Source organism: Haplochromis burtoni, unplaced genomic scaffold, assembly GCF_018398535.1.
Source record: "Haplochromis burtoni strain Fernald_Lab_line unplaced genomic scaffold, NCSU_Asbu1 Contig_28, whole genome shotgun sequence".
Lineage (NCBI taxonomy): Eukaryota > Metazoa > Chordata > Actinopteri > Cichliformes > Cichlidae > Haplochromis > Haplochromis burtoni.
Window position 1 is genome coordinate 1,984,638 of NW_024582389.1, and position 24,186 is coordinate 2,008,823.

General features: G+C 41.6%; 1 protein-coding gene across 6 annotated transcripts in view; it reads left to right on the forward strand.

Moving 5' to 3' along the window:
- Positions 1-22,192, forward strand: part of pak5 (p21 protein (Cdc42/Rac)-activated kinase 5) — an 88,279-nt gene extending 66,087 nt beyond the window's left edge. For all 6 annotated transcript variants that reach the window (XM_005917696.2, XM_005917697.3, XM_005917693.3 and 3 more), the window contains 9 exons: positions 7,054-7,893; positions 11,802-12,011; positions 12,264-12,405; positions 12,721-12,875; positions 13,808-13,941; positions 17,723-17,849; positions 18,314-18,439; positions 18,563-18,697; positions 20,318-22,192. In XM_005917696.2, coding sequence (XP_005917758.1) covers positions 7,054-7,893; positions 11,802-12,011; positions 12,264-12,405; positions 12,721-12,875; positions 13,808-13,941; positions 17,723-17,849; positions 18,314-18,439; positions 18,563-18,697; positions 20,318-20,473 — 2,025 coding nt within the window. In that variant the 3' untranslated portion in view covers positions 20,474-22,192. The remainder of the gene's footprint in view (positions 1-7,053; positions 7,894-11,801; positions 12,012-12,263; positions 12,406-12,720; positions 12,876-13,807; positions 13,942-17,722; positions 17,850-18,313; positions 18,440-18,562; positions 18,698-20,317) is intronic.
- Positions 22,193-24,186: the final 1,994 nt, after the last annotated feature.

Genomic DNA, 24,186 nt, shown 5'->3' on the forward strand with positions numbered 1-24,186 from the left:
GTCGTGAGTGGTCTGTTTATCTGCTGTCTGAAGGGCTCTGTGATATTATCTTTCTCAGACAGCGGTAAGCTTCTGTTCACAAATTGGTCACTGATTAGGTTACATCGTCAATATCAGAACAGCAGCAGTGTTAGTATTAGTCTGAGTGTGTGTGTGTGTGTGTGTGTGTGTGTGTGTGTGTGTGTGTGTGAATACCCACGCATGCAGGGTTTCTGCTGTGTGAGTCGTGACAGAGGTTCACAGAGAGGCTGGGATTTAATACACAAAGAGGGAGAGAGAGGGAAAATGTGGTTGGAGTGTTAGAATGACTTCTGTTGTGTCCACGTTCCCATTTCTACTCGAGTATATCGCTGGATTTATACAAACATTGTTTTGTTTTTGTTTTTGTTTTTAAAAAAAGGAGATTTCTATGATGGTGGCATCACTGAGAGTTGGGAGTGGGTGTGCTGAGTAGGCGAAGCTGCTGCAGCGTGTGCATGCTTTTCATGAGGGTGTAATAGGTGATGAGCTTTCATGAGCGTTTTCACACACTGAAATGTAGCTTCTAAACTTTATTGGACTGAAAGATGCAAGATCCAAATGTATGCACATCACCAAGTGGCTATGGTTTTTTTGAAGTTTTTTGAAAACATTTGGGTAAAACCTGTTTAAAAAACGCATTTTGACACAGTGGGTTGGAATTTAAGATTTTCTGTATTTATATATTAATCAGTCATAATGTTTTTACTGTCTAAATAAAAAAATCTACATAGGGTTAAAACTGTGACAAAGTGGCTGATCTCTAAAAATAGACTGTGCATCAAGGATGGACAAATCTTTCGAGTATTAAAAGTGATGCAGATGCGGAAGTGTATTCTCTATACTGGCCAGTAGAGGGCGAATTGTGTGAAAAACAAGACTCACTTGATTTTATTACCTTAGTCCCTGAATGCACGGCCTCGCTCACTACATTCAGCCTTAGTTAATATAAACTGATGTTTATTTTATAAATTATGATCCAATTTATAGTAAATGAAACAGGTACAATTTAGGTTTTAATGACAAGATGCTGACATATGCATTCCAAAACACCAGCATGGTGATGCGAGGGTTCAGAACAGGCCTTGGACATCCAAATGGGAAGCTATATAACAGTTTTTACAAACTACTTTGGTGAAAACGTCTTCATTTCTTTATAGTTTGCTTTGAAGGAGCCAGATTTTCTTGTAATTTTTTAAGTAAAATGGAGCAATAGTTCTCCAGGTTTTCTAAAGAGCTTTCAAAGTCTTTCTACTCATTTTCAGTTCAGTCCTTGTACCTTATCTTCTTTATTTGACATTTAACACTGACCTAAATAAAGGCCAAATATGGAGAATTTGATCGAATCTGGGGCCCCTTTGAAAATTATTGCAAGTCGTTAAACATTTTACTAGCTGATTAATATTATCACCCCCTCCCCTTTTTTTTGTTGTCTTTTGTTTTGGGTGTTTTTTGTTCGTTTGTTTGTTTGTGAGTTTTTATTGTTGGTTTTTTTGTTTTTTTATTTTTTTAAGCATTTGTGTCTGTGTGTGTACTATTGTATCTGTTCGTGTATGAAAAAAACAAAACAAATATGTGAGGGGAACAAATTGTATTGTAATTGTAAACGACCAATGTATATTCCTCTCTCTCAATAAAAATATATTTTTTTTAAAAACACAAACACTGACCCAAATCGTGGTAGCAAAATAAAGGCACCTAATGAACCACATACACATAACTAACAATTTGGCAAAGAACCACTTTTACATTGTATTTTTAGGCACTTTGTTACTAAGCGTGTTGAAAAATGCATTATTTGTTCCCATTTCTTTTGCTGAATGTGTGGAAAAATGCCAAAAATAACACAGTTTGACAGACACAAAATATTATTTTTGCAAAATTTACAGAATTATGAATGCAGAAAAGTGCCGTCAGACTTTGATTTACTATGCTGTAAAGCATCGTATTGGCAGTGTCCTCGTTTTTCAGCATGACAGTGATCCCAAACACACTACCAATACAGTAAAATAGATAGAAAACTACAGAATGGAGCGCTAACAGTCATGGATTGGCCTGCCCAGAGCTCAACATTATTGAAGCAGTGTGGGATCATTTTGGCAGAACAGAACAAAAGTCAGCCAACATCCAAACAAGAGGTTTAAATGCCTGGAGAACTATTCCTGAAGACTACTTAAAGAAATGACAAGAAAGCTGCCTAAGAGAGTTCAGCTGTGTTGAAGAATAAAGGTGGTCACACCAAATATTGACTTTCAAGCCTGTTAAAATTGTACAAACTCAGTTTTTCCCTGATGTTTGCACATGTTTGCACCTATTTCCCATTTTCCTTGCTAAATCTAAAGAAAGAGGGGTGGCTTCGTTTTTTTTCCCTGTATTGGTGTGATTGGTGTGTACACAGCTTTACTCGATAGAACTTTTGTGGTCTTGTTTTTTGTTTTTCAGCATGCCTTGTCACAAATAACAAAATCTCCTTTCCAGTGCCAAAGTAAAATTTAATTGAGCATACCAGTGTGAATAGTCCAAAAAACAGGAGCTTTACCTTAACTGATTAGTTACTTAACAGCTTAACTTATCTGGTTATGCAGCAGTTTTAAAAGCCAGAAATAAAACAGCAGTGCAGAGGAAACAGAGGCACAGAGCCGCTGCTCCTTCTTCGGACTCTCGGTTGTCCCGGGACTCGGCTGGCCAGTGAAGCGCAACTTCCAAACCAGGGTTCTAGCTAGGAGTCACGGGAAGGGCAAGCTCATTAATTATCTCTCCCTCTCTTCCTCCCTCCATCCTCCCATCACACCCTCCCTTCATTACCAGCAAGGTTAATCCCCCCCTTATCTCCCAATGAGGCTCATTTTTCATGACTCCCTTTCTCCCTCCCTTCCCTCATCTCTTCTCCATCCTTCCTTCTCCGTAATTCTTCCCCCTGTCTTTCCTTCTGTTGTTCAGTTCTTCCCTGCATCTTTGCATAGTTTGTTATTCAGCCACTCCCGCCCCCCCACGTGCTTCCCGTTTCTTCTGCACACTCCCCCGTCTTCTCATTCCCACTGTATCGTTTTAAATTCGATCTCCTTTCCTTTTCATTTCCTTTAATTTTATTTCCCCTCGTCTCCTCGCTTTCCCCTCCGCTCTCTCCTGTGCTTACCTTGAACAGGCCGTGGCGAGTATCTATTACAGCTTATCACTAAAGGACAGGCCAACGCCGCACGCCGGTGAAATATGGCTGCTGTCACAGCCGCCGCGGAACACGACCGGCGCACAAGGCTCACAGAGCTGTGAGGACAGGGGGAGAAGAGGGGAGAGGAGGACTGGAGAAGGGGGTTATGGAAGCCCCTAATTCAAATTAATGGGAAGATTTCCAGGCCTGATGCCGACCGTTTGACAGTGATTTGGCACACAATTAACCTTGTCTCCCTCTCCCTTCTGCAACACCCCCCGGCCCCCGTCACCTCCTCGATTCTACTTGCCTCCTTTTCTCTCCGACTCCGTCCATCCCCTGTAACTGCCGCGCTCTTTGACACAGTCTTAGTGATTACGAAGCAAATTGAAATGCTGATGTTTTGTGATATCAGCTGACATCCCCTTACTGTCGCGTCCCAATTGAATTAGTTCTGAATCGCTGACGTCCACGCTGCATAACATGATGCGACTGCCTCATTTTAGATTTTGGCACGCCCTGTTCCACCACGACTTCTTAACACAGTTTAGAGGAAGTGTGAGAATAACTCTAATGAGCGTGACGGCAATTGCCGGGTAGCGGTTTTGTTGTCCGGTTTTAATGATGCAACCGCTTTATTTAGGAAAATCCAGCTCACCGACACGCAGAGCAGACCCGGCGTCGTAGATTCACATTCAGCGACCTGTTTAAAAGGCCGTCCCTGCTGCAGCTCCAACCTTTCAGCTAGATTTTACTGACTGCTTTTATAGGCCGTTTCACCTTGGGTTCCAGTTCAAGGCACCAAACAGCCTATAGCTTTCAAGCAGAGGAGAACAACTGGAGTGTTACAGAGAAAGAGGGAGGTGTAGCAAGTAACAAAATGGAAAGGAGAGATGATGTGTGGAAAACCAGCCACAGTGAGAGGTAAAGGTTTGTGAAGAGAGCTTTCCTGTCTGGCCCTGCAGAGAGAGTACAAACCGTCAGTGTGTTTTGTCATTGTCGTTACCACAAACAGCTAAAATATCTTTAGTTTCTTTGCTCTGTCATACCTTTTTGCTTGCAACCCTGGTTATAAAGCCATCAGCGTTAAGGTGGGATGATATTAACTGTAGCTACCTTGCTACTTTAGATTCCCACAGATGAATGGGAGGAGAGGAGGAGAGTGCGTTTGCAGTGACAGTTTGCAGGTAGCTGAGCAAAGACGTGGAAGATCCCTGCGCCGGCACAATGTTGCTGACAGTCGGTGATTATCCCAGGAGTTTTTTCCGAGACTCTGCCTCAGCACATGTGACATGAAGGAATCACAGCAGAGACAAGCATGGCAGTTGGGTGACAGACAGCAGGGCGTGAGCACTGTCTGAGGGTCTGAGAACGATGACGATGTGACACTGTCGGGTCTCAGAGTGGAGCGCAACAGACATCTGCAGACAGGGGAAACGTCTAATAACGACACGCCAAAATAATGTCGTACACAAATCGCCGTCTTATTTTTCTGTTCTCTAATCTTGAGTTATATGTCTGGGATTTCAAAGAGGTTGATATTTTGTATGTGCTCTGTTTTAGATGTTTAAATGGTGATAATCGCCTTGATAGACATGAGCTTCAACTGGTTAATAACAACTCGTTTTTATAGCAGAGTTGTTGTAGTTTTATGTTTTCTAATTAGTTTTTATTTTGCTTTTAATTCAGTTTAGTTTCAGTTACTTTCCAGAGTGGTTTTTAGTTTGTGTATTTGAAAATGCTTCGTGTTTTATTAGTTTCAGTGTTTAGTTTTAGCCATTTTTATTATTATTGTATGATGTGTATATGTCAGAGGCAAGATTTAGAAAGATCAGCACAGGTTTTACAATAAAAACACAAAAACCAGGTTGCCTGGTTTGTTTTACATCAGCCTTCCTGTGTGGAGTTTGCATGTCCTCCCTATGCTTGCATGGGTTCTCTCCAGCTTCCTCTCATAGTCCAAAGGCATGCATGTTAGGTTACCTGGTGGTACAAAATTGTCCACTGATGTGAATGTGAATGGTTGAGCTCTGCGATAGATTAGCAACCTGTACCTCTCCCCAATAAGAGCTGGGATAAGCTCCAGCCTGACAATGACGCTGAATTGGATGAAGAATGGATGTTTTGCATTATAATAATACCTATAATAATAGCTTTATTTGCTAGTTACATACATACACTGGATCTGGGTACATAGGAAATCTTATGTAGAGCTTAGAGTCAAAGCTAAAGTCACACGGTCACACAAAACAAATATAAAACAATGTACTAAAATACAGTAAGAATTATAATATTAGTTCAAGTATAAGAAACGGTAATTTCCATATTGCACTTAAATGACTATAGTATAAAAATACTGCATGTCATTGGAATATATATAGATGGGGTGGCGTTTGTGTGTATTTAGTTAGTCACTATTTTGTTTTTGCCATCAGACTTTCCTGTGGCAAGAAAGACGCCGTTGTGGAAGCGTGCGTGTGCGTGCGTGCGTGTGTTTGGGTTTGAGGCCAAAATGTCCCTCTGCTGCGTCTCTGGTTGTAGTTAAATCTTTTATAAAGCTGTTCCCTCTTGTACTGAAAATGTAAGGAGTCCAACTGCACAGTACTAACAGCAGCTTTACTGGGGACAAATTACATTGAATGTCTTTTTTAATGTGTTTTAATTAATTTAAGTACATTTTAAATTTTTAGTAACACTAGAAACAAATGATCCAAATTTCGATGCGTTTAAATCTGTCTCACTTTGAAACAATCAGCAAAGTTTTCACAGTAAAATACGTCAAATATTTTATTGTTTGTTGAAGTTATCGTTGCGCTTCATGCCACTGCCCCAGTGGGAACCAAACATCTGTCCCTTTGATTCTTATGACTTACTAAACAGCTAAAAGACTAGTTTTACCAGATGGAGGCCGTAATGCCAGGAAACACAGTCGGTAGATTTGTTTGATCATCACAAATGGCTCCAAAATAAATTATGTAAGAGCTGAATATTCACATAATCTCCTCAGCTCAGCCTCCTCTCAGCGCTACTCATGCATCGTGTTTCCTTTTGTTCCAGCGCACTGTTTCCTCTATGTTTCAAGTGGTGGAGAGGCTGGTAGATAAAAAAGATGTGTGTGGATTTTCCCATCACTCTCACGACACTGTAGAAACATGCACACGCACCGTGCACGCTCACAGATTGTAGTCCCGCTGCAGCACGTGTTGCCCATGACTCACGACACAGCCTTGTAAAGGGTTTAACACAAGGTAGGAGGGGATAAGCGGCCTCCCTGATGTTTAAGCTGCCTCTGCTTTGAAGCAGATGCGAGCCTGCGTGTTCATTCTCTCTTTCCCCCGTCCTCCTTGCTCCTTTTGGTTTGCGTGCGTGTGTAATCGTGTGTTGGTGTGCTAAACCAAACCTCACGACTATTAATGCATCCTGATCATCCCACTGAAATTGAAGCTGATGTGTTGCGAGGGAAACGGGGTAGGAATTAGCTCCCTCGATCCAACGCTGGTTGCCTTTTACCATCTGAGGTATCCCGACTTTTATCTTCATGCATTTTTAGCTCAATCCCAGCTCACAACAACTCGTGATTGTGTAGATCAGTGCCTGCTGTTCTCTAAAATCCAAATACCGACGTTCATTTAATGCAAGTGATGATTAATTTCATACTTGTTGCAAAGCCCTGATACACATGAATTGAAACTCTTGCCTGAAAATGTTTGAAGTTAACTGAAGTTGATGATGCAGGAATTTCAATTCATCTCATTCAGTTTTCAGACATGAATGATGAAGCTGAAAGTGAATGTACTGCAAGCCAAAGTATCAGGGTTATCGCCATCAAACTCTCAGACGCACAAGTCTCCTCTATGCTAAGTTTCATGTGTTTGCTTTGCTTGTAGACCATTGTTCGAGGGAACCGGCCACCCAAAGATGCATCCATTAACGGCCTGCTGGAGGAGTTCGACAACATTTCGGTAACACGTTCCAACTCCCTGCGTAAAGAGAGCCCGCCAGGCCCCCATCAGGCTGGAGGCATCTCCAAACCCTCGGGCAGTGGCCACCTCACTGCTCCAGAGGAGAACGGATTCAACCACTACTACTCCCGCTACTCGTGTGACCTGGACACGTCCAGCAGGGACTTTTCTCTGGACCCCGGCAAGCCAAGCTTCTCCATAGATGGGGATTGGGCACTTGGCAGGCACTATCGATTCACCAAGCAGAATGGCCACTCACACCCCATACGCAGCCCCTTTTACCCTGATGCCATGCCTCAGAAATCAGACTATGGCAAACTTCCACCTGACTATCACACCTATCTGGAGAGCAAAGGGCGGTCGGCGGATGAGGTGGCCTCTACGGTGGGTAGCGGAGTAGGTTCCAGCGGCTACTACCGGGCATCGGTGGGGGGTTCATCCAGCCAGGACTACCGGGACACATCAGTTGGCACACCGTCTCGTGCATCACTACACAGCGAGCAGATTAACTACCCCGACAGTGAGTGGAGTTACGGCGGCATGAGGGACGAATATGAGAAGCGACCCAAGAGTTCCTACGTGACCCAGACCAGCCCCACGCCTGCCATCAGGCAGCGATCTCGGTCAGGCTCTGGGCTGCAGGAGCCAAATGTCCCCTATGCCGCCAGTGGGACTTTCAGGAGCCCGCCACAGGCCCACCCGTACAGCTCCTACACCTACCCTCGCCTTTCGGAGAGTCTCGCCAACTCACAGACTTTAACCAAGGTAACTAAAGCAAAATGGAAATGCCATGTTTCAACACACTATATCCTCCCAACAAGTCTGTACGAACGTATCAGAGAGAATTTTATACATGTACACTCATGTGACACACACTTTAACCTCCCAGTCACCTTTTCACATTATTTTCTTCTTCAGTGTTTCGAGTTCTCTCTGATCCTCAACCATCAGTTTTCTTTTTCTGCTCTTCCTGCCTGATAGATGGTTTCAGCTTTAATCTACTCTTCTCTGAAGGAGGAAGGTGATGTCACATAAAGAATTGCACCTCTGGCGTGTCCACTAGCTCTATACACAGTTCAATTAATGCTCAGAATGACCACTGACCAAAAAGCTCTGACTTACACAAATTAATAAATAGGAGCAAGTGTTCTTGGGGTTCAAATTTATACTGAAGCTTTGCACCACACAAACTGCAATCACTGCTAAATATAGCGTTTTAACAGAAACATAATTGGCACAAAGGTATAAAAATATACTATCATTGCAATTATTAAAAGGCTAAGAGAATTACAAATGCAAATATGCATAACGGTGGTCAAGACGAACTCAGCAGAAATTAAATATCTAATAGCAAAGCTTTAGAGCACAGGTGTCGAACTCCAGGCCTCGAGGGCCGGTGTCCTGCAGGTTTTAGATGTGTCCTTGATCCAACACAGCTGATTTAAATCGCTAAATGACCTCCTCAACATGTCTTGAAGTTCTCCAGAGGCCTGGTAATGAACTAATCATTTGTTTCAGGTGTGTTGACCCTGGGTGAGATCTAAAACCTGCAGGACAGGCCTGGAGTTTGACACCCCTGCTTTAGAGATTAGAAATGAGTACATCAGAGGGACAGCTCAGGTTGAGCAGTTTGGGGACAAAGTTAAAGCAGCAAGGCTGAGATGGTTTGGACATGAGGAGAGGAGGATATTAGACTTTTCAGAAGGAAAAGAGGAAGATCACGAAGAAGGTTAATGGATGTTGAACGGGGACGTTGCTGTGGCAACACCTTTCCTCAATTATTTCTTCTCTATTGACATCAAATAAGAGTCAATAAGCTGTTTGGAATTTGCACGAGAAGATTTGTCAAGTTTTTTATGGGCACAAGCCACATGCTCAACTCTGCTGCTCAACCCACAAATGCATTTTTCCTTACAAATGCGGCACCATTTAAAGGTAACTAAACAGGCTTTTCAACAGTATAAGATTTATTACCGTGAAACATTGTTACAACAAAGAAATAATCAATCAAACACTAATTTCCTTACTTTTTTGTGGAACGCATAGATGGGCTTTGATGTTAAGGATGCCCAGAAATATTTTTTTTTTGTTTTTGTGACATGGAAATGCTTTTTATATGACTGTATTACAGATTTTTAACTGAAAACATCTCACAAACAAAACACACAAAAGGCAGGTTTTTGCACGTTTGTAAAAGTTAGAAAAAAAACATGAATTTAAAGGAACCTATGTGATTGTTGGTAAAATCCCCCAGCAGTGTCACTCAGTAGATTGTATATTGTATTTGGGAACAGCTGCACTGTAAGTATGCCGGCTCTTGTGCAGCCCGTGTCGTGCTCCAGTGGAGCAGTGGGAGAGACGCCCAAGAGATTCCTCTGCACAGAAACTCCACTGACAAGAACAAACGAACCGTCCACGCGTTAGTGGCTGTGTAATGTAACCATATGCTTTCGGTTACTCGTAGTTTTTTTACACCAGAATTCTCAGTGCAAAGAACTCCGTGTGCTGCGGTGGAAGATAATAGATCAGGAAATATAGCAGAGGGCAAAAGGTGGGGTCAGACTTTTCACACAACACCTTTTTACATCATTCTTCCAAAGCTCTCCGAGCATCATTAAACCCGCGAGTGCCGCTATCACAGTTCTGCACCATGCCTCCCTTCACACACAGCGAGCCGAGAGGGGAAACCGGGTTTGCTGATGTAGATCCCAGGGTGCCTTGATGAAAAACCATTTAACCCGCGTGTCTCGGTAAATAGCCACTCGAAGAAAAAGCAGCCACGGAGAATGCAAGAGCAGCAGGAAGGCGATGCAGGAGAAGGTCATTTTTCTTTCATGTTGTTTGTTTCACATTTCTGCCGCTGTTTGAGTTGTCACGCTTAAAGAGGCGCGCTTGCTTTTCTATTTAAAAAAAAAAAAAGTAGAATAAGTAAAGAGTCGAAAGCCAATTTAGCCAAATTATACATGAAAGAATTTGTTTGAGCATTTACAAACGTACTCTTTCATATCTCAAAGGCGTGACTATAATTGGACTTAATGTGATGGTGTTTTTAATATTTCTTGTTTGATTTTCACAGCAGTGGTTTAAAAAAAGGAAACAACAAAACAAGGAGTCATCTGGCAGCTGAAGAATCACTATTCTTCTTGGCTCACGGACCTTGGAACAAACCCACCTCCCTCGCTCTTTGCTCACTCTCTGCCTTTTCTTCTCTTTTCCTGGTTCAGCCCACTCACACCGCTGAAGTAAATCCTTCTTTTTCCCTGCCGTTGTTGGAAGACGTTGGGGATGTAATAGTAGACAGCACAGAAACTTGGCCACACACAAAGATGCAAACGCACACACACACACGCACGCTTCCTTTCTCTCTGCCGCCGTCTCTCTCTCTCTCTTCCTCACTGTTTTGTAGCGAGTGTGAGCTCAGTGCCGCAGCTCTCGGTGACAAATTGATGTTGCGGCACTTTCCCTTTCTGCAGCCTTAGCATAAAACTGGCCGAACGATGTTCCACCGCGGAATTCAATTTCACAGTTGAGTTAGGTTGTTGATTACCCTGCCAAACTCAGATTAATGCGCGTTTAACCAACATGGATCAGGAGACCCCTGGCTGACAGCCAGCGAGCGCTTGCTGGCCAACGATAGAGGGGCACGAGACGGGGGCCTCCCAGCAGCCACCCCCGCACCTGCCTCAGAGTGATTGATTAAAAGAGTTCACACCATGTAATTATACACCATCCCAACACATCAGGGCTCCTCCTCCTACCCTGTCTGTGCTTGTGGGTTTCAGTCTGTGTACGTGTGTGTGTGTCTCTTTGTGAAAGAAAGAGAAATAGCGATTAGGCGCAGAGAGAGTGACAAATAAAAGAAAGGAGGAAAGAGAGTTTTATTTATTATAGTCGGAGTCTCTTGAGGGGAAAAATCAGGCTGGCTGGAGATCATTTTAGAGAGGTGTGGCAAAGGTGATTTAGTTTAGTCTCTGCAGGGTGAAAGCAGATTCATCTTCTAAGTTAATTTTTGTTTTTTCTTTGCTGTAATCCACTTTAGATCACTCTGGGTAGTGTTGATGTTTGCTGTAGCACTTTAATCCCTCTCCTGGGGTTTAAATGACAGACTTTTGTCACGTAGATATGCCACTGACAGCTGCACAGTATCAGCCTGTCTCTACTTACGTCCTATTGTTAATGACCTGTGGCCAGTTTTCCTTAAAATGACAGGATCCATGTGACATAATACGATGACGAAGCTATTAGGTTATGAAACCACTCCAAGTGTGCGTATTTGTAGCCAATTGTGAGTCATGTAATGAAAGCTGAGTCATGTAAGCACTACTGCATTCTCACTAATACCCATGTGTACGCTGCAATACTACTTTGAAGGACAATCTTAAGGAAGAGCTGTGTCCCAGATCTGAGTCCACTGCAGGCTCTTGGTTGATGAATGGAGTAGCTGTGAAGCATTTTAGAGGGGGGTGGGGTGGTAAGGATAAGGTATGGTCGCTGTCCTGTGCACTAAATGTTCTCCGTTAGGTCTGTCCGGGAGTAATGTACCTGCAGGTGTAGTGTATGACCGTGGATGTACAGGCTGACGTTTAACAGTAAAATTCTTCAGTATTCACTGCAGTAAAATGCTGACATCTGCGTAATACTAGACTTGTATGTAATTTTCCTCGCTTTTCCAGGGCGACTATGAGCGTCCGTCACGCGATGACAGTCCCCAGGTCGCAGGTGGTGACACGTACCCCCGAGGGCCTCTTAAGCTACCTCAGAGCCACACGAAGCCGCCTGGCTACCCCTCGGTGCACCTGCCGTACCCCCCGATCTTTCACCATTACAAACCCTCTCCTTACCATCATCCTCCCTCCCAGCCCAGTCCACCATATACCCCGCAGGTACAGTATGTTCGCTAACTTCACATATAAAAACTGCATCATAGTGATGATTCAGTTTGCTACAGATTGCAGATTATACTCTGTGACTTTGGTAAGTTAGCTGAGATCAACACTTCCTCCAGGTTTTTAACTGTAACCATCTTAAATCTCTAACTAAAGTAGCTCTTTCCCAAATTGATTCTTTAGAAAATAAAATCATTAGGTATATAAGCCATGTTATTTCTGTCTTTTTTTTATAACTTTTTCATCCAGGGGGCCTACTCACAGCCTTCGTCACCTTACGTCCCCCCAGGGGCTTATCCGCCTCCTTCCTGGGGGTCGAGCTCTGACACGCAGCCCTCCAGAGTTTCTCATGAGCAGTTCAGAGCAGCACTTCAGCTGGTGGTCAACCCTGGTAACTTGAAATTAAAGGAACATTGAAATGACACGCAAGCATGTGACAACTTGATAAATGGACGGAATGGACACTTTACCCAAATACACATACATTCATGCAACTTGTTGTTTTTCTACATCCAAGTGTTTCCTGTCTAACATTCAGAGTTTCATATAGCAGTATTTAGAGTCTGTAATGGCCTGAATAAACTGCAGCTTGAGTATTTAGCAGAGGCATGCAACTGCAACTTCTAGATGTTTTTTTTACATTTATATCTTTCTTTGTGTCTGATGTTGCATTAAAATGAGGCACGATGTTTGTGTTCTCCTCCAGGCGACCCTCGGGAATACCTGGACAGCTTTATTAAGATTGGCGAGGGATCCACAGGTATTGTTTGCATCGCCACCGAGAAGCACAGCGGAAAGCAGGTGGCAGTGAAGAAGATGGACCTCAGAAAACAGCAGAGAAGAGAGCTGCTTTTTAACGAGGTATCAAACAACGATTACCTGAGAAACTGTCCTTAGCTCATACTATAACCCAAATAGTTCTGATGTCGTATGTTTGAGTGAATTAATCAGGTGGATTTAGATTGGGGCCATAATGACCACAGAACTAACATTTGTCACAGATTGTTGATAGCCTAAGCAAGCGACAGTCGTGAAACTGTTTTAATTAGCATAATAAAAATGCCACTTTATGCTAATTAATGAAACAAACAGCAAGAGTTCAGTTTGCCCTTATTTCCCTAACATCCATCCACAGCAATTAAACCACTAACACATTTTTTTTTACATCTGCACCTTAAGCAAGAAATGTATTCGTGACTGCTCACATTCATGATGTCCTGACAAGCTAAAAAATGAGCTGCATTTCATTTGCCCAGGAAAAAAAAAGTCTAATGTATTTAAATGTGAACTGAGCGACGCTCGGATTGCATTTCTGCCCTGATTCTTTTGTATTTTGGTCTCTGTTTAGTGTGCATGAGTGGGAGAGAGAATGCATGTATGTAAGCATGAGTGCGAGGTGTGGAGCAGCGGGTGTTCAGCGGGAAAGTAATTTGTTTCGTGTAATCCTATTAATTTGAATGTAATCCTTTTATGATTAAGCCTCCAGAACATGTTCATATTAGACAAAGGGGAAGTTGAATTAATATTGAAAAAATGAAATTACATGAATAGATTCAATAAACCACTGGAATTGTAGATAATTTTTTGTAGCACATTTTAGCATACATTCTTAAATATGGTATTGAATTGAGGAATTTCAGAGAGAAACCTTTTTGAGGCTCAAAGCATGATTTTCATTTCATATTAACAGTGTAGTAACAAAGTATAGCAGCATAATAACAGTGACAGAGCCAGTGTACTACAGTGTCATTAGTAACGATACATACATATATATTTCTCTGTCTGTGTTTTAGGTGGTGATCATGAGGGACTACCATCATGAAAATGTTGTGGACATGTACAACAGTTACCTGGTGGGAGACGAGCTTTGGGTCGTCATGGAGTTCCTGGAGGGAGGGGCACTCACTGACATTGTGACTCACACCAGGTAACTGCTCAATGCACAAATGCTGAGGTAAACCATCAAGCTGTGTGATGCGGAGCTTGGACGATGTAAGCTGTTGTTAGGGTTATAAAATTATAAAATATAAATTATAAAAGGACATTTTGAAAAACAGGATAATTATTTTGCTCAAGTAGTTAATAGACGTCAAACTCTACAACCAGGTGAGCAGCATGTAAAGGTCCTGAGGCACGTTTTAACTTTTAAGTGATTAGTAAGATATTCCCTAAAAATGAATCAGGGATTCAGCATTGCAAGAACCAGGTAAAAATTAACGTGTTACATCTCGTTTAAAGTTATTGTCCAGTCGAACACAGGCTTTTTAAACCTTTATTTTACCATGAAGGCTCATTGACACCATACTCTACTTAGGAAGAGAGACCTTGGCATTGAAGCAGGAATACAAGCTGCTAATACAGAGTCCATCAAAAGGAATCATCTGATTTCACAGTATCGTTCACTGGTAAAGATCAGAACACGTATTATAAGAAAGAACGGATTCACGAGTTTCACATGGCTGCTGGCGGCTGCAGTGACTCCAGACATGCTCACAATAATGTGTGAGATGAGTTTGACTATCATATGGACTTGCGACCAGAGAAGGACACATTTAACTTTTGAACATTGTGAGTTGTGTATGTAAAAGTTTATCTTCAGCCATGTATTTTAAAATGTCCCGTAAGTTTTTATGTCTATTACTTTAAAAAATCTAGCTTTTTGAAATTGGATGATTCGTTTTGATACACCCCTGCATACTAAATGAAACATAAAGTGCAGCATATTTATTTACACATTGTTCGGCTGGTCATTAATGCAAATATCTAATCAGCAACTCAATGCATTTAGGCATGTACACGTGGTTTCGCACAGTTGTTGTCAGATGGGCTGACAACAACAACCAGAAACTTGTGATTTACTGGTTCACACACAAACATCTCTACATTTTACAGGAATTGGTTGAAAAAAAATCTATTGAGTCCTACTTCAAGCAAGCGCCTTGTCAAACAGAGCACCTCTGGGATGTGGTGGAACCATATAATTGCTTAGTAAGAAAATGCATGTTCTGCAGATGTGTAAAATAAATAAAAACACTGCAGAGACAATCAGCTTCCTTCTCTATTGTTACCTAAGTTTCAAAGGACCTTATAGACAGACTTTGCTCCCTTCTAACAGAGCCAAGTTCACCTGTTTTTTATATGATGTCCATCCTCTCATCCAAGAAAACTAGCGTCATTCAAAAATGTGAAATCATCTTTATTTTTAATTATTTTATTTTTCAGTTCAATGGCTGTTTTCAGACTGACTGAAAGAATTAAAGTATCAGATTTTGAAGCATTATGTAATACTTTTATATAAAAGAAGAAATCAGGCCAGCTTTGTGTGTGCCATTTGTGTTCGTTTTGACTGGTGAGATTGACGGAGAGAGAATCCACATGGGAGGGGAAAAGGTTTATGTCACCTTTTAAAGGGCGTGTTGTTCAGATGATGTTGCTGACATCAAATGGATTTTAATATAACTTAGCAAGCACTGGTGCGCAGTCGAAATTCAATTTTTTTTAATTTTATTTGTTGCAGCTGACACGAACAGGTGAATAATTTTGCAAGGCGCAGAGGAAGGACTGGCTGAGACGATACGATGCTCCGATAGTTTCAGGATTATCGTTCTCCAACTTTTCCAAATGGTTTCTGTGTTACTGAGTTGCGTTTCTAAGCTGCTGCCTCATTGTTTTAAGCTTACTTTGTGCTTGGTGTTTAATTACAGTCATTTGCGCGGAGTGTCAGCATTAGCGCTGCGCGGTGTCGGATGCTAATAACACGCTTTGGCGAGGCTGAGCACCGCTGCTGCTGTGAAGTATTTTGAACAGTCTCCCACACAGATGTTTGCTCGTTTGTGTGCTCGGTGCATGCATGAGAGAAAGTTTCACCACGAGTGCTTTTAAAATTACTCACGGAAAGCTCATAAAACTGGATTTTAAACAGAATTTCTCTTTTTGATAAAGACTCACATACATTCACCCTGTAGGGTCAGTTGCTTTTTTTTTTTTTTTTACCTTTTATTAATATTATCAGAAAAAGTTTGGAATAAAACTTAATAGATGTCCTTATAAAATGTAGATTGATTAGTATGCAGGCATAAAATAAAATCAGTGAGAAAATACCGCAGAAGGGCTTGAGCGGTGTATTTTCTTCATCAGTAATTTCTGCCATATTTGTCCAGGTGAAAGCCTGCTGCTATTTCTGTTAGGCTTTTTGTTGTGGAAATAACTGCTGCCTGCCTCGCGTTGTGCAAGCCTCATCAGCTTGCTGGCAGCAAACACACAAACGCACACACGCTCTGAGATTTATGGACACATGCGCGCTCAATTCTAACTCACACAGGCAAGTCTGCAGCGGGAGGAGAATGGGGGGTCTGCAGAACTATTTCAGTCACGTTCAGATTTCAATTATACTTTTAAAGTTGGGTAATGATCTGCACTTCGAGGGGATTTTTATCTAGTGTAAATGCAAAAGCATATGGGTTTGTGTGTGCAGCTGTGTGTGTGTGTGTGAGTATGAATGCCTTAGTGTTTGTGTGTGCACCTTTTGTCTGTGTGTAGGTGCATGTGTAATTCTCCTCCCTTTGACAACCTTTACAGGCTCATTAAAGTTGTTTTTCACTTTGTGAAACAATTTTCTATTTCACTGATCCTGCCTCCATGAGTGTGTGTGTGTGTGTGTGTGTGTGTGTGTGTGTGTGTGTGTGTGTGTGTGTGTGTGTGTGTGTGTGTGTGTGTGTTAGGAGGGAGAGAGAGGCTCATTTTATGTCGTGTGTATGGAGCATGGGATTTTTTTCGGGGGGGGGGGGTTGTGGTGTAAGTGGAGAGGCGGTAAGAGGTGATTCATTTTCACGTACGCGTCTCCATCCCATTCACTCCGAGTTAGCCGGTTGTTTTTCCATTAGCAGAAAGCTCATTTATCTCTTGTGATTGTAAAAGCATACATGTGTAACAATAAAATATGCTGCAATCTGTAGAGTGTGATTATATATGTTTAATATTATGAGCGTATGTGTAGCCCAAAGGGTTGTTTCTCATAATGTAAGTTTGCAAGTTTGCAAGTAAGTGCCCCAATAGCGGGAACGTTACACTGTATGATAAAGAGAAGTGTGCAGAAGGGTTGCAAGCATGTAAGATCATACTGCAATGCATATACAGTATATGTGCATCTGCATCCATCTGTATCCTTAGTCTGGGGTTTAAAACAAGCGCGCTTCTTTGTGCACATGTATTGTATGATTGCAGATTAGAGCGCACACAAATAAGCACACAGCACAGCCCGGCCAGCTGGGTCTAGAGACGTTAATGTTCAGTGGAGCTGTGAGTTTCTACATGAACTCAGTGAGACGCGCAGCATCGCCCCCTCTCTCCATATGGGACCCTCCTGCCTGCTCGTAGCTAGAAACGCTGCAGGCCACAGTGGGATATTTTCAAACTGGATTTCTACTCCATATCCTCTATAGGATGACTCTCAAGTCTTAAAGCCAGTCATTTTTGTAGCTCAAAGAATAAAAGTCAGTTTTATTTATGAATAAATGTTTTCTTGCAATGCACAGCACATGGAGAAAGCACAGGCGACAAAAATGAGCTTACTGGATAAAAACAAATAGCACATTTATTAAAAAGATAAACTACAAATTGTGGAAATAAACAGTTAGCTATGAAAATAAATCTAATCTGATTAAATAAAATATTTTTGACAGGTCGTGTGTGTGTGTGTCTCCTTACAGGATGAACGAGGAGCAGATTGCTACGGTGTGTCTGTCGGTGTTGAAGGCTCTGTCCTACCTGCACACACAGGGCGTCATCCACCGTGACATTAAGAGCGACTCCATTCTCCTGACTAGCGATGGCAGAGTAAGTGCACGTGCATATTTCTATTCATCCATGCTCCTCTTGGGATGCTATCACATTAGTCACTGCTTAAACAGTAATCCACTAAACCCCAGGTAATAATAACCTAAGCTGCTATTCTTTTTCACTGGTCTCACACACACACACACACACACAGTCATTCAACACTCACTGACCTCCATGGGTGCCTGTCCTGCCGCTTGTCAACAGCCAATGCCAGAAACTCATCATCATCCATTACCGCCGTGCCCTAGTAATTAAATCCTGCCTAATGCCTCCTAACGAGTTGATAAGACATGATTAACTGAAGCTTAATTAAGTGCTAATATATGGGATTAGTGTCTTCTGACAAAGCTCTTGATCACAAGAGGTCAGTGCACTTCTGAACTAATATATTCTATTCTGTATGCCCACCAACCTGCTTAGTAGAGACTGGAACCATGTACTGTATATGTGTGTGTTTACAGATCAAGCTATCAGATTTTGGCTTTTGTGCCCAAGTTTCCAAAGAGGTACCCAAGAGGAAGTCCCTCGTGGGCACACCCTACTGGATGGCACCAGAGGTTATCTCAAGATTACCTTACGGGACTGAGGTGAGGACACATGCACAGAAATAACATTATTCTACTGAGGAGTTCAGGAGCATTTCCCTGTATATGTTATGCATGTATGTTTACTGTTCTTGCTGAATAGACTGAATGTTTTTGCGTGTTCAGGTGGACATCTGGTCTTTAGGCATTATGGTGATTGAGATGGTGGATGGAGAGCCCCCTTACTTCAATGAGCCCCCTCTGCAGGCCATGAGAAGGATACGAGACAACCTGCCCCCACGGCTAAAGGAGTCCCATAAGGTAAGAAAAGTCGAAGGCGAGTTCTCAATAAGTAAACGGATCAGACTTTTGCTAACAGCAGAAGAAAATGTTCTTAGAGCTGTCAACTGTTTAGCTGTAAAAACGCATCTCTGTGTGACAGCTCACCAGTCACACCTCAGGTGCAGAGAAGTGCAAGGTAACATTTATGAACTTATATTACAAAAGTACTACAACTCTTTTATTTTTGAGACACATGGATCCTGTAAATATTCATATGAAGCTACGGGTATTTAATTAAATTAAGAGGAAAGACTTCTACAAACAGCTGTAAGCAACAGACCAAAATTTCAGTTCATGTTAATGTGTTTTTTCTAACTCAGATTGCATTTATTGTGAGTATCATTACTCATTACATAACCTAAGACTGGTCTGTGTCTATGTATGAGTATGTAATAATGGATACACCAGAAATATGGCAGTTGTCATATCTGAACAAAATGGGAATTTCAGTAGTTTTAATCATAAACCAAAGTACTGAACTGTTAAGATTTTGGGTAGATCGTAGTGCTAATTCAAAGTAAAGTGAACACCAAAGCCATTACAATTCATTCTAATGGGGACAGAATTTGGTGAGCGGTTGCTGGAAATTGTTGGCAATTGCTAGTGTGAAATTAGCCACAAAGATGTAGTGCACCAAAAACCTCCTTGGCATTGCTTTGGTTTCTAGCAGGTTGCTGTGGTTGCTTGTGCTTTGCATGGCAAGCGCTCCTCACCAAGTGGTGACGAAACTTTGAGAAGTGCAGTCGAAACTGGAAATGCGTTCGCCTTAAAATAAAAGTTTCCCTTTTTGAAAGGTGTTGATTGCAGTGGTACAACCTGTTCTCATGACAGTGCGTTGCAGGCTTTAATCTAATGACTCGTGTTGCTGTTTGTCCCTCGAAATGTCCTTAAAGACGGTTTTATATCAGTCGACACTCACGTGTACCAATTAAAAAACTCAATAATCTGCATTTGGAAGGTCGTGAACAAGTAAGTTGTGTTGCCTTTCAGGCGAGAGACCCAAGTTTGAGTCATACATGTCAATTCTTTTTACGCTTCATTTGTATAATATTCATGCATGTAACTCATCTAGCAGCTTTTAAAAACAAAAAGAAGCTCAGGAAGCTACCAAAATATCTTGGTTTCCATGGTGATGCCTCGCTGTTTTCTACAAAACGTACATGCTTCTGACACTATGTTTCCTATTGAAATACATTACTAAAACGTTCATGTTCCCATGAACACAAAAAAAACAGGAGACCACAGGAATACCAACAAATACAAGGTTGGTTTTTTTTGTGTCACAGCCTCTTTGTGATGACAGCAACGTCTGGCAAAAACACGACAACCAATCAGGGAAGACACATTTCCCACTAGCAATTGGAGGTTGCCGGTGGTTGCTGACTGGTCTAAAGTCATGTGTGACTGACCTAAATGTTCCCAAAGTTGATGAAGAGATCAACATCTGTGTTATCACTAAAAGTGTGTGTGTGTGTGTGTGTGTGTGTGTGTGTGTGTGTGTGTGTGTGTGTGTGTGTTAATTTTACTGCTGTTTTTTTGGCTATGTTATACTCAAACCTAGCTAAGCAGATGAATTCAAACATTTGCTCACATCTCCAGGTGTCAACCGTGTTACGCTCCTTCCTGGACCTGATGCTGGTGAGGGAACCGTCCCAGAGAGCCACAGCGCAGGAGCTCCTCCAGCACCCCTTCCTAAAGCTCTCGGGACCCCCTTCCTGTATCGTTCCCCTCATGAGACACTACCGCCATCGCTGACCTGCTGACTCAAACCCCAGCCCTCTCCTCCACAAAAAAGATTCACATAAACACACCACCAGGGTGGCACTGCCCTCACCCAGCCAAAACACCCCACTGCTTGGTGGTGTGCCACCAACTTTCACACCTGTAACCGTGAAGTAGATTAGCTAGAGGAATATCTAAGACATACATTAATAAAAAAAAATTAAAAAACACAAGACAAAGCAAAGAAGAAAAAAAACTATTGAAACCATGAACTGGAGTAGAAGAGCGTAATGTGCCAGAGGAAACTCTAGACATCCAGTAAACTACGCAGACTGCCTCGCCCTGCTGCAGTCTTCTTTCTTCCCAGACTGTAAGTCTTCAGCGCCATGTAGACTTGTTGTAGCCATCCAGAGCTTCTCAGAGGGGGTGTGACAACATGGAAGGACCCAAAGCGACCAGCGTGCTGCTCCAGACCCGAGCAGCAGAGGGCAGAACAATCAGTGTGAAGAGAGAGCGGGTTTTTGACTGGTCACGACTGTTTACCGCGTCGTCGGTTCATCATAAGGAGCGCAGGCTGCTGCTCAGAGACGAGCTCTCTCGCATCTCTTGTCACACACTAACAGTGAAAATGTATTTTAGAGAAACCTGTAAGTTTTTCTGTACAGTTTTGATAACTTGCAGTATTTTATCGTGTCGTAACCATTGTGATATGAGCGGTATTAAATAGAGTTTCTGCAGAGATCTTTCCTACTGTTTATAATCCAATTTTTGCTTAAAGATATAAGAGATATCCCAAATAAACCCACCTAAAACCTGTTACTAAAAAAAATACTAAATATATTTATTATCTTACATTTGTAGACAGAACTTCCATTAAATGTTGGGAAAAAAGGGTAAGGTCAGAATTTTGTATGACATTTTCAAATATTTATTTATTTATTGGAACTGAAGGTATATTTTTTTGGTAGTGTGGCCTTTTTTGTTTGGTTTTTGTTTTTTGGGGGTTTTTTTGTTAGGTTTTGACTTCAATTTCTAAGAGCGCATTTGGCAGACAGTCGGTTTATCATCCAAGCAATACCCCAGACCTGCTGTATTTATGAATCCATGACGCCCTGTATTTATGATACTGTAACAACATCATGCATTTAAATGTAGCACAGACTGAGTGGATTTGAGAAAGGACAGAAAAAAAAACTAGCTTCACGCAGACTTGTTTTTTTTTATATTAGCAGTCTCACTGTGTTTCTTTCTTAATGCCAAAGAGGCGCCTGTCCAAGACGCCTCCCTACCGCACAGAGTTTAGGATGCTGATAAAAGGTTTTCTGCTCACATCCTCGCTGTCATCATCTCACTCCTTATCCCACCTCAGTCAGTCAGACACACACACTCGCTATCACCGGAGCTTTGCTGCCATTCTCATCTCTAGTTTGGACCAGGAGAACAGTGTTATCCCCTTCCCTGTTTTTACCCATCATTCACTGTGATATGTAAATATGACTGTGTGTACGTGAGCCTGTGCGTCTGCGTATGTCAAAGAGCAAAAGAGGTGGAGAGGTGTTTATCTCTACAGCATCTGAAAGTGTGTGTGTGCGTGTGTGCGTTTGTGCGTGCGCTGCTGGCTAAGCCTTGACAGTGAGTCAAGATTTGAATGAGTAAACACTTATCTGTGGTGTTGGCTTGTATAGTGATATTGCATGTTTGTTATCAGTGAAGCTGGTTTCAATTAAAAAAAACAAAAAACACCCATAAAAACATCAAGATGTGTTGCATGGATTTTTCCTTCATCACCTTATTATGCAGTCGTCTCTTCTTCTTTTGTTTTTTTTAACAGCACACTGTCAGAATATCCTAAAGAGGTCTTTTCAATCATCAACAGTTTATTTTCTCTTTGTTGTTTTTGGGTTCTCATTTCCAACAATTTCACCTGTATTTCACCTCCGAACAAAGAAGCAAAAAAAGACACATTCATGGATCGGTGTTGCCATAATATATTAGGTTATTTCTCCCTCTTCCCTCTAAGCCATTTCCCTCTGAAACACCATAATGGGATATTGATTTAGCTTGGACAGAGAATGGAGCTTCTTTCTCACAGGAAGATCGACAGTGGTCTAGTAAATAAAAACACAGCTACTGGGGCCACTGAGAGTATCAGTGAGGATGACACCAGCTTGTAGAGTCAATGTTTGAGTTAGTGGAAAACACTCATCTGTTCCAAACACAACTTTTGTGTGTGAGTGTGTGTTTGTTTGTTAGTTTTCTAAACAACCTTTGGGAGGTATTTGAAATAGTTTGTGTCTTTAAATGGAATGATTTGTAATGAAGCAATAAAAAACAGATTATCTAAATGTGTTTATATACCATAACAGGCTTGCCAGAGTTGTTAGACCACCTTTGGGCTAGTTCCTGCTGCTGTAGGGTCTCAAGGATTGACACACACACATGCAGCTCTTATTGGGATATTTTTGTTTTATGTTTTGCTGGGTTTTTTAAAAATATTATTAGAAGATTTAAAATCTTTTGATTCATTACTTAGAATTTTTTTAATAATATACTGAAAACAATAATGTACATGTATCTATCTTTGCAGCTCATAAAGGAGAGGCAGAGATTTGCACTGGTTTCTGTAATGTACTGTCCTCCCTGCATTCAGTGTTGTTGTAGGCTAATAAGGTCACGGCCTCAGGTGTAGTGCATGCAGGTTACCTGGTGTTGCTCACTGGACTGGATATGAACTAAACCCTTTTTAACAGCTATGATGCCATCTCCTTATGACGCCTGAACAAGTAAAACTAAAGGGATATGCCCAAATCAAGGAATTTTTTTAGGCCTTTTTCACGCGTGAGACTTGTCTGTAGCTAATGAAAACTGAAGAAAATGGCAGCTTGCCGACCTTCGACAGTAAAAGTCCAACTGGAAAACTTGGAATTTCCTCCAGAATAAAAGAAGACAGGCGGAAGATCGTGGCTGCAGTTTTTGAGAGTTTGTGAAGCTCAGCAACAGGTGAGTTTTCCTCAGTTGTTGTTAGCATGTAGCTTTGTAGCAGAGTGAAGGCCGGATGCTAACTTTTTAGAAGCGTCAACAGCTAATTGAAAATATGTATGTCAAAGTAGAGCATTCCTATCTGTGTTAACAAGCACAGATATCCTGCTTTGTGTTACCCGTCATGTAGTGGTTGAATTTAAAAAGCTTATTCGAGGTTAAACAGGGTAAATTCTGTCTATGTGATGCTCTTTTGTACAGTATGTTAAGCTCAGGTTGCTAATGCTAACACTTAACGTAGCCGCACAATCATGGTACCTCTTTGTAGGCCTACGGGGGATTTAAGGTTAATGTTTTAATAAATGCATAAATAAATACATCCAAAAATCTATGATTTTTAAAAAAATTAAAAGTATATGCTTCGATTGCTATTTGTTACAATATGTGTCAACTTACTTTTTTCTAATGAGTAAGTTATTCTAACATGAAGATAAGTAAAACAATGTAACAGATGTCTTGAGCTATACCTGGCTTCTTTATATTTTCCTTGAAAAATTAGAAATATTGAAATGAAAACATAAATGAACGTTCTTAGGTAGCTTTCTTTTGCTGTCCTTCAGCAGTCTTTAACAATAGTTCTCCAGGTTTCTTTTGTTCTGTTCTCTCAGGATGATCCCACACTGCTTCAGTAATGTCAGGGTGCAGTTCTCTAGAGAGGCCAGTCCATGACTGATATTGTTCCACTGTGTGTGTTTTTTATTCAGGTA